The sequence below is a fragment of the Mus caroli genome, chromosome 4, assembly GCF_900094665.2.
Source record: "Mus caroli chromosome 4, CAROLI_EIJ_v1.1, whole genome shotgun sequence".
Taxonomy (NCBI): domain Eukaryota; kingdom Metazoa; phylum Chordata; class Mammalia; order Rodentia; family Muridae; genus Mus; species Mus caroli.
In genome coordinates, this window is record NC_034573.1 from 19568187 (window position 1) to 19579399 (window position 11213).

At 41.8% G+C, this 11213-nt stretch overlaps 1 protein-coding gene across 12 annotated transcripts in view; it reads right to left on the bottom strand.

The window, feature by feature from the left end:
* Positions 1-3474: 3474 nt before the first annotated feature.
* The window catches only part of Klhl32 (kelch like family member 32), a 225317-nt gene continuing 217578 nt past the window's right edge, over positions 3475-11213 (bottom strand). For 5 of the 12 annotated variants that reach the window (XM_029476838.1, XM_029476836.1, XM_029476833.1 and 2 more), the window contains exon 8: positions 3478-3758. In XM_029476838.1, coding sequence (XP_029332698.1) covers positions 3597-3758 — 162 coding nt within the window. In that variant the 3' untranslated portion in view covers positions 3478-3596. Of the gene's footprint in view, positions 3759-11213 lie in introns of all 12 variants that reach the window. The other 7 variants (XM_021160284.2, XM_029476830.1, XM_029476831.1 and 4 more) reach the window with 2 other exon arrangements.

Below are 11213 nucleotides of genomic sequence, written 5' to 3' on the forward strand. Positions count from 1 at the left end.
TGTGTGTGTGTGTGTGTATGTGTGTGTGTGTGTGTGTGTGTGTGTGTATGTGTGTGTGTGTGCAGGCCATCAGGCTTGGTGATAAGCACCCTTCTCATCTCCCTGGGCTTTTCTTGTTTTGAAGACATTTGGTTCTTAAATAATATATGGGCTTATTTCTATGTATTGGCACAAAATGTCTTTTTTTTTTCTTCTCTTGTTGGTTATCTTTGTCTCCTAGGTATCCTAGGCCATAAAATCTTCCTGCCTCAGCCTCCCTCCCTCCAAGTGCTGGAATGATGGAGTGTCAGGCGTGTACCATCACAGTAACCACGTTCAGTTCTTATAGACTCTTTGGCAGTTAAGATTTTATATAAAAACTCATATGTTTCTGCATTTTGGGAAACTCTTAAGGAACTCATCTCTCTCTAAGTTCTATATCTTTTCTGCACTAAGGAAAACTAAATGCCTACACTTCCTAGAGTTAAATATATTACCCAGTCAAGCAAGAGTGTAAAACGGCAGTATAAACAATGTGCTTGATTTGGTTGAAACAATCAGTCTAGATTTCTAACAAAATAGCCTATTCTTTCCTATATTTGATTAGACACAGGATTTTTGTTTTCACTGTGATCATCTGCAATGCTGAGGTTACCCAGTTCAATACCACATGATTATAATTTATCAATTTTATTATTGTATTCATTTATGAAAGACAGAGTCGGAATCTGTTTTCAGGTTGGCTTCTTTGAACTCTCTTGGTAGCCAAGACTTCTCAAGCATATTGGGATTGCAAGCATGAGCTGCTACAGCCAGTTTAATGCACTACTTGTGATGGAAATCCAGGCATCCTGCACACAAGCCAGCTCTTCCAACTGAGCTGCACCCCTAGTCCTTACTTAGAACTTTGTTGTGCTGATAACTACAGTTTATTACATTATAGATATTTCATATGTAATTTATAGGTGGTTTGCATATAATAAAGATGAGATAGGTATATAAAATGTAATGTACTCCTTTCACATACATTGTGCCCATGAATATAGATTGAAAATAAAGATGAGCCATGTTACTTAGTGAAACAGTATCTGTCTTCTTCCTATTGCATTTATACTTTGTGTTCAAACCAACTGAAGGTTTCAACTTTTGCAATAGCTGAAGGGACACTACATATGCACATTAGGTATGAGGAAAACAAGAGGAAGGTACAGGAAGTGCCACAATTGTAATTTACTTGGCATTTTATTTTTAGAGATTTGGGGTTTTACTGCATCTTGCATTGTAGGTAGAAGCTGTCTGTGTCTTTCCTAGCTTTTCCTCTCACAGGAGAATCATTGAAACTTCTTTTTTATCTATAAGTAAAATCCTTATTTGATGTTTAAATACTTCAAAGTCTTAAATGGAAAGTAAAATACAGCCTTTAATTCTAAAGGCTGAAAATGAAAATGAAATCACTATAGGATATTACACTTAAATAATCGCTATATAGCCAAGTAGTTCAAGTAGGACTTGCTTATATGCACCAAATACAATTCCACAGACTTTTTCACTGCACATGATTTTGAGAAAGCAATCCAATCATACAACCTTTCCTTTCCCTTTGGTAAAGGAGTGTGACACTTCTGATGCTGCTCTTTGATTACAGATGTGAAGAATCTGTCCAAACTGCAAAAAGTACCCCATGAAGACCATCAAGGAGAGATTGGTAACTGATGCTGACTTTAGTGAATGGTTAGAAATGGATACAGAAACAGTCTAGGGTTATGTCCATTATCTGTCAGGCAAGCTTATTTTTAAGACATTTCCTTACACTCACTGGGTATAGGACCCGAGAACATAAATACAAGTTAATGATTTTACAACAAAAAGCTACTAGAGAGAAAATCCACGTATCAAGTAGAAAGTTCAGTACGTGTGAAGCACTTCTTATTTAGATCTGTGCTGAAACAGATCAGGAAGGCAGGAAGGCACTGTCCTGACGGATTGATTGCGTTTATCTCTGAAGGCTCACGGGCCGCTTTTAAACCGTTCTTGCCACTTACCTGCATCACCTGTCCAAATGGTCCTGGTTCTGTCTGAAGTCCTGTTTTTTACCTTTCTTCCTTATCCTTTCTATCACTTCCTGTTCTTTAACCCAAGTAACCAGAAAGCATTTATATTTGGAGAACAGTGCTTTCGGTATCATACAGCAATGCGTAAACTTAGTAAATTTGTTAAGATAAAAAGGTGGTTTTATTGGGGAGGGTCATGAGTTGGAGGCCAGCGTAGCTACATAGCCAACTGAAGGCCACCCTGAACAAGAAGAGAAGTAGCTTTTCATTGGCTTATGATGATATAAAATAAGTGGTTGCATGAGTAAAACAGACAATTTCTATGACATAAGCAACTGACTTAAGCAGCTAAGAAAAAGCAGCTTTCCCTTTAATAGAAATGACCTCAAGCCGTGGCAAGATTAGAAAAAACCAAATGTGATTGTTAAGATGATTTATTTTTAGTTAGAGATAAAGCAAACTCAAAACTCTAGACTAAAAAAGAATTATTCATTATTAAAAGGGGGTAGTAATAAGAAAAAACTGCATTGGCAGTGGTGGAGAACCCTCCAAGTAGGCAAGATTGACATTGCCTTTATCAACTTGGAAAATGTCTATTAGAACTGCTGGCTGCAGGCTCTCAGTTCAGACTTATGTCAACGCCTTCCGTGGTGCCATGGTTAGTACAGGTAATGTTTTTAAACTGTAGATGAGACATTTAAAGAGAATTCTTTGAGGCAACAATTTGTCCAAGTTTCAGGACCTCTGACATTCCTGCTCAGGATGGGTGTAGCGCCTTCCCAGTGCTCTCAGACTCCCACAGGACCATCTCAACACTCCTTCTCAAAATTTATAAACTCGGAAATAAAATGGTTTGGTTACAGGACTCTAAAGATAGCAAAGCATTTTAGAATGTAAGTAACATTTTTTTTTAACCTTAGGCAAAGTTCTGAGCATTTGCCAAATCCTCATGGCATTCTTTTTAGTAAATGTGGAAATGAGTAATGATCCTCTTCCAAGGGTGAGAAGCCTAGCCCTGTAAAGTTCTGAAACAAGGGCAGAGTAACCAAGGTCCTTTACTCCAATCACCTTGAATGAAACGTGGCACTTAAAGTGTATATGATGTCATCCCACTGAACTTCTGCTGAGGAGTGCTGCAGAATGTTAAGCTTGAAAAGTGACACTCTGATGTTTGAGTAACGAAAAGGCATAAGTACCGAAGATTATGAGAAAACTGATGCCTGGTGTGTAAGGTGCCTTATTGACAGTGTCACATGATCCCAGACAGCACTAACTAGGACAGGGGTACAAAGAATTTTTAAAGAGCCACAAAACTATAACGTGCCTTAGGATGGCACTAAGGTGCACCACAATAAAAATCACACATATTTTATGTTTTAACACACACTGAAAGAAGTGACAAAGTTCTCGATAATATGTTTTAGAAAATTATTCTTTTTTTTTTTTTTTTTGCTAGTATTTAGCACAATTTTAGACCTGTAAGACATGACAGGGAAGCACTGAGAATGTCCATGCCCTGTGTCCTGATGTCAAGGTCTCATTCGGTCTCCTGTGGATGCTGGCTTATCAGACAGTGCCGATCCTGTGGTGAGGCACTTGCAGAGTCTGCAGGTTGGGGCATGTGAAATACGGAGCCGGAAGGAAGCACGCCGCTATTCCGTTGGAAGCAAATGGCAGTGTAGGTCCATAGAACACTTCCTCTTTGCCTTCTCTGCTCACATCCAATACCTACACCAGAAGAGAGGAAGGATTACTCAAAAATACATATGCAGGGAAGAGGGGCCCTTAGGCAGTATTACTTTCTTACTGGATGTATTTGTTACTTCTCTGATGCTGTGACCAACTATGACCAAAAGGAATCATGACAGTATCCTCTCCAGGCTTGCCTGCAGACCAATCTTAGGGAGATATTTTCTCAATTGAAGTTCCCCTTGTAAGGTAACTTTAGCTTGCATCATGTTGTCCAGAAAAAAGCCCCAAACAAACAAAAACCCAGTACAGCTGACCCCTTGTCACATACAAACACATCAGCAGGTAATTATACTTCCTGCCATTTTCATTCATAAGACCTCATACTAATACCTCAATATAAAACACACTCCAAACTTTTAGAGTCCTGCAGTCTTTACAAATTCAAGCCCTTTCAAAGTTCAGTCTCTTTATAAAAACAACCCCAAATCTCACCATTGAAAGCCTCTCTAAAATATCCAAAGCCTCTGTGGGTTCCTATAAAATAAAAACAAGTTCAACAATGTCTTACTCTAAAGGGAAGACCCCAGGCATAGTCACACTCAAATCAGAGCAAAACCAAAGCCCAACAGTGTAAACAGCCTAATGTCTGATGTCCGTGATTGAAGATCTAGGTTTCAAAGGGTTCTGTATCTCTAGCTCTGATATCTGCAGCACACATAGCTGATGTAGGCTCAGGCTGGCTCCACCATTCAGTTGATGCTGTCCTTAGAACTCGTTTCCAAAATGCTAGGGTCTCCACTGCCACATGGCTGTGCCTTTACCAATAGCCTCTTTTGGGCTCTCTTAAGGGACTCTTACTCTGCCCCATGGAGCTAAGGCCTCAAATTCTCTCCATGACCCCTTCAGTCCTGGAACTTCCAGGGCAACTGAGGCTGCACCATCACCAATGTCCTCTCCTAGCCTCTCACAGTCAAACTTCAGCTACTCTCAGTGACCCCTTATGCCTTCAGAACCAGTACAACCTGAGAATCTTACCCATTACCAAGTTCAGCTGCCAGTATGAGGTACAGTCTTGTTGTCCTCTCTACCCCCGACACACACATACACCCTACCCAGGTCCACAGCGTCTGTTTGCTGACTCCAAGGAAACGCCTCCCAGATTTCACTTTGATGATACTAGTCTCTTCTTAATCTCCACAAACTGTCTCAGTTCCAGCTAACCAGGGTCTACATTACTGGCCGTGTTCTTATTTTTTAATCTTCACCCCCAGCTGGCTAGAACCAGAAATCCTTAATTGAAAATATCCAATGACTTGAGGGAGTCTTTAAGGGACTCTCAAACGTCCTAAGCTCCACCATCTGCTCTGTACTCAGGTCTATCCTCTTAGCTCCCACAACAGACCTCTAAACAAAAATCTCAGAAGATTCCACATTTCTCCTGAAAACAGGTGGTCAGTTCTGGCACAGCAATAGCCCCTGCACCTGGTAGCAATCTCTGTCTTAGGGTTTCTATTGCTGTGGTAAAACACCATGACCAAAAGTAATCTAGGGAGTAAAGGGCTTATTTCAGCTTACAACTCTTAGGTCAGTCACTCTCCATCACTGGGAAGCCAGGCTAGGAACCTGAAACCATGAACTAAGGCAGAAGTCATGGAACAGTACAACTTACTGGCTTGCTTGCTCCCTATGGCTTGTTCAGCCTGCTTTCTCTTGCTCCCCAGTTCAGGAGTGGCACTGCCCAGAATGGACTGGGCCCTCCCACATCAATCACTCAGGCCTTTATTATCAACAGCTTTTGAAAGCTTGAAGATACCCAGACTAATGGTTCTGATCCTGTGGGTCTCAACCCTTTGGGGGCAGGGAGTCACCTATCAGATATTCTACATATCAGATATTTACATTGCAGTTCATAACAATGACAAACTTACAGTTATGAGGTAGCAACAAAGTAATTTTGTGCTTGGAGGTCACCATAACATGAAGAGAAGTATTAAGGCTTGCATTACTTCAAAGGTTGAGGGCCACTACCCTAGATGAAAAGAGCCACCTGTTGTGTAGCAGTTTCCTCTATGGTTAAAACCTTCCATCTTGGAAGGAAATATCTTCAGACATAGGATATGAAAGGGAGGTGAAACAACAGGATATTTTAGGAAATGATGCTTACACAGAGGGGAAACAATGGGCTGTTCTAAGAAGAGGTGAAGTTCTCCATCAGCAGGGCAGCTCCTTCAAACAGGAAGGAAACAACTCTAAATGGCTTTAGGAAGTCCCTTAAACTGACCCCATTCACTAGTCCTCTCCTTCCCCAAAAGTATAGAAACAGTAGAGACTACTGGGAGTCTCTTCAACCTAAGCTACAAAGAAGATCGTCAGAAAAGCTGCTTCGAAGAGACTCAGCCCCAGCAGCCTGGAAGAAAGAGACCCTTCAGGCATCCTGGAAGGAGCAGAGAGAGCAGCCAAATTGCCTAAACAAAGAAAAACCAGACAAACTGGAAGAGTCTCATCCTAACTGGGGCACTATGACGGAACCCCATCCAGCATGTTGAGGTAACACAGCTGTTTGAGTCTTTTCTGTTCCTGTAACTAATCCCTCGCCCATATCCCTGTAAATAATCCCAATAAAACTCATTAGCTCACCAAGTTTGACTTTGGTGTTATCCGTACTTTGGTCTGTCGTTAGTTTCCTATCTAGGGTGAGTTGACATTTGTTCTCATCTCTTCAGGAATGATATCACAAAAATAATTACCATCTTCTTAAATCAAATGGCCTTATTTGCAAGTGTTCTGTAAAAGGTCAATATTCTGGGCCTCATTTTTTTGCCAAGAAAGGAGGAACCTCTCTTCTTCCAGGAAGAATGCTACTTCTGTATAAACCAGTCTGGAGCAGTCAGTCTGAGATGCAGCCACAAACCCTTTGAGCCTGAGCAAATGAACTCTGCTCACATTCCAACTCTAGGGGCAGTACCCAGACTGGGATGCTGACTGCCAGGGCTGGCTCGCTCCTATTTGTGGTAGTCTTCGGGCCCTGCCATCTTGGGGTTTTTGTGTGTGTGTGTGTTTTTTTAGGCTATTTTGTATTCAAGAAACTGAACTCCTTTATCAAGGGCACCACCAAAAAGCCATTCCAACAGCAAGCATAGTTCACATTTTCTGATGCCTAAGACTGCTCCAAAAGCCTCTGCTTACTGAGGCCCTTGTCTAGGAACAAGTTACAAGAGCAACAGCTATGCCTCTATTGCTTTTTGTTTGATTTTTGTTTTGCCTAGCTAGTGGAAACAAGTCAGAAATGTTAACCAGAAGCGTGTCATTTTGGGAAGCTGTACCATTTGGATTAAACAGTAACAATTTATGCAGTAAAATAATTTGTCTAGATTCTTGCACTCTCTGACCTACGGACCCCTAGAAATAGCTAGCAACCAGAGACATACCAGTCACCCAGTTTTTAAGACACCTCCCTCACAATGGCTGACCACAAGTTGAACATGGAAGCATTTCTGTCCTCCTTTTAACCTTGCCACTAGCCCAACCTTGTAGTGGGTCCCTGGCTATGGGTCTTGCTTTATAGCCCCTCTACAGGCCTGTTCTTGAATAACACCTGTGCTATTCTTGAGTCCCTGATTCCCTTTATTTGCTCCTTCTTGCCAGCATTAAGATCACTCAATATCTATCAAAACCATGCAAGGTTAAGTATTGCCTTCAATTTTTAGAGAAGAAAACAGAAAAATTAAGTGCCTTTCTCCAGATAACTTGGCTGTAAATGGTAGATCTAGCCAGTATTTTAATCCAAGGATGTAGCCCAGAAGAGCCATTCATTAGTGCCTTCCCCCAAATGAATACTGTGTGATTCCCTGGCCCAGCAGTGACTGCATATGTTAAGCAGATGTAATGTATTTAATCTGGGAGGGAAAAAGAACGCTTTTGGCAGATTTTCTCCTAAACACTCCCCTGTAAACTGGCAGGAAGGAGACACGTGGGAAGCGGCAGTGCCAGACTGCCAGCTTATCCTCCGGCCAAAAGGAAGTAACAGGAAAGGAGAATAACAGAGAAAAATCTGGAAACACAGACGAGTCACCTGCACGCTCACACAGCGGCCCATGTGTCCTGGTCACCTCAGGCACATCAGATTAGAGTCAGGCTACATGCCAGACAGCCCCAGGCCCACAAAATTAATAAGAATGCTTTTTGGTTTTCAGGATCTATATCCTGTGAGTGTATCACTAGTGGTTCTAAACCTAGACCTTTTTTACAAATGTTAATGCAGGGCTTCCCAGCCTCCCTCAGTCTGGACTGTCTTACAAGGAACGGAGTGGCATATGCTAGCTCCGTAGTAGCCCAAATGGCTTCTTATGTACGTCACTCCAGGTGGCTGACCCCACAAATGACTGTTAAATGAACCTGGATTAGAGGCCAGGAGGAGCAGTCTGCTAAGATGAGAGTATTGGCTGGTATTTTTAAAGGCAAAAAGAATTGGTTTGGGATACTAGTGAGAGACTCTCTGAACTACTTAACTATGCTCTTCATTAATCAGCCCTGATATTAGACTACTCACAATTATAAATTAATCTCGGATTATGAGTGATAGAGATTTGAACTTTGATACTTTAAGTGTGCGTCTGATTCTCACCACCACTCTGTTCTACATCTAGGAACTTCTAGTGTCTAACATTTTCTCACCTTCACCAATCCCGACTTTCCATTGTCTTGTTTCTCGATTGGATCCAGCAGATACTAATAATGCTAGGGATGTGACAGGCTTTTAAACACAGGGCTGGGCTCTCTATCCAGTGACATGCTACTGTTCATCCATGAAGATGATTAGATCTGAAGTCAGCAACAGAGTACAAACATCTGATCCTTAAGTAAGATGAAAAGATGCTCAGCAATTAGTTGCCACTACCTGGCATGCAAGATTCATGATGCAGAAAGCTATTGTTGAGGCTAGAGAGAGAGAGAGAGCTCAGAGGTTTAGAGTATACAGTGCTCTTGCAGAAGACCAGAGTTCAGTCCCTAGCACCCATGTTGGGTGACTCATAACTCCCCATCACTCCAGCTCCAGGCAGATCCAGTGACTCCAACATATGTGAGCTGATGTGTTCAAAGGCACACACATACTTGTAGGAGCTTGGTCTGGTGCTGCTTGTATTCAAATGCTAAATTCTGTACCCCAAGATCTGGTTGCTCCAAGATGAGCAGATCCTCACCCATGCCAGCTTTTTTTATATATACCTTGCTCCCCGCCCCCCAAGTTGTCGTTGATTGGTTAATAAAGATGCCTACAGTCTGGGCTGTGCAGAAGAGAGGGGCCGGAGTGAAGGTTCCCAGGGTTTGGGGTCAGAGGAGAGACTATGAGGTAGAGAGGGAAAAAAAGGAAGAAGTTGCCATGGGTTACTGTGAGCTCATGGTCAGAAGGGCCGACCTGATGGAGTACAAGTGGCCCAGGCAGAACATGGCAAGTGATATCTCAGGGTTAATGATAGGGAAATAGAAAATAGCATAAAGCGTTGATATCTGCCCAACTCTAGTGCCTTAAGACTTATTATAACTATAAAAGTTTTGTGTCTTTTATTTGGGAACTAAATGATCTAAGGTGGGGAAGAAAGCCCCAAATGATATTTATCACACCACACATGAACATGCATACACATAATTTAAAACTTAAACCACTAAAATGCTATTATCCCTGAAGATTTTGTTTCCAAATGTCTCTCTAAATGATAAACCATATGCTAATATGCTCACACCTATTAATCATAAGACCTCAAATGCATACATGTTTGTTGGGCTACAGAGATGGCTCAGGGGATAAAGAGCTTGCCCTGCAAGCATGAAGACCAAAGTTCTGATTCTCAGAATCCATGTAAAATACAGATAGACCTGTGACCAATTGTAATGCCAGCTCGTGGGAGGCGGTGGCAAGATCCACCCACAGGCTGGCTTGCTAGTTAAAGTAGGAATACTTGACCTACTCAAAGTTCAGTGAGAGATCCTGTCTTGATGAGTAAGGTCAAATACAATGGAGGAATATACTTGTGGGCAACTACAGGTCTCCACATGCCACACACACACACACACACACACACACACACACACACACACACACACCTATAAACATGTTAACATATGTACTCATACACAGACACACCACACAAATACATAACCATGCGGAAAATGAAACATGTCCAGAGAGATGGTTTAGTGGTACAAGTGTGTATGCTACCAGGCCACATGGAGTAAGTTTACTCAGGGTAGAAAGAGTCAACTCTGCACGTAGTCATATGACTTCCACATGTATACCGTGGCTGGCCAGTGGTTGTGCCCCAACATACACACAGAAATATTAAAGAAAGAGAAGACTTTTTTTCTCAAGTTTTTCTATGCTTTGTAGAAGGAGTGTGCTAGTCACGGGAATAGATAGAATTTCCAGGAGGCTAAGGAAACACAGAATTATCTGCATTTTTTTAGATAATGCACTGATTTATTTTATTATGTGATCTTAAAGGTAAACTTTACTCCACTAACACAAGCACTTGTTAAAATTTAAAATCTGTTCTTTAAGTGTTACCTTAATCCAGGGGAAACTCTTGAATGTCATGTCCATAGTGGTTTAAAATATGCACACATTCATTTCTTGAATAAAGTTTGTATGGGAATAACCAGGAATTATTAATACTGAATCAGTGGACAAGCAGGCTAGAGAGATGACTCAGAGGTTAAGAGCACTTGCTAGTCTTGGAGGAGACCCGGGTTGGAATCCCAGGGGCATCTAATGCTGTCTTTTGGCCTCTGTGGGCACTGGATGGATGCATGTGGTACCCAGACATATATGCAGGTAAAGCATTTCAAAAATATTGAAAAGGTTAGTGTACAAGGTTATGCAGCCTTCTAAGGAAAAACTGGGGATAGAACAAGTTTGAAGTGGTTTTGTTTGTTCTGTTTTAAAACTGTCTTACACATTAAGTTGCCAATAATAGACTTGAAAAAGTTTTGCAGTGTGACCATCAATCATTCTGCTGTCTTAAAACTAACACATTAGAAGAGTTTCTTATTTTTCTCTTATAGTTTAATCTCTTATTCATAGCTAATCTAACGCTAATGTTAGTAGAAATATACCCATAATCATGTCTGACTTTTACAACTTAATGAAAGCACAAAGTTAATTCTGCTGTAAACTTAATCTAATGAAGCCTCTTAGGCCACTTCCAACATAGCATCCTGGCACTGTGGGACACTCCAGCATAGCCTCCTGGCACTGTGGGACACTGCAGCATAGCCTCCTGGCACTGTAGGACACTCCTGCATAACATCCTGGCACTATGGGACACTCCAGCATAGCCTCCTGGCACTATGGGACACTCCTGCATAGCCTCCTGGCACTATGGGACACTCCTGCATAGCATCCTGGCACTGTGGGACACTCCAGCATAGCCTCCTGGCACTGTGGGACACTCCAGCATAGCCTCCTGGCACTGTGGGACACTCCAGCATAGCCTC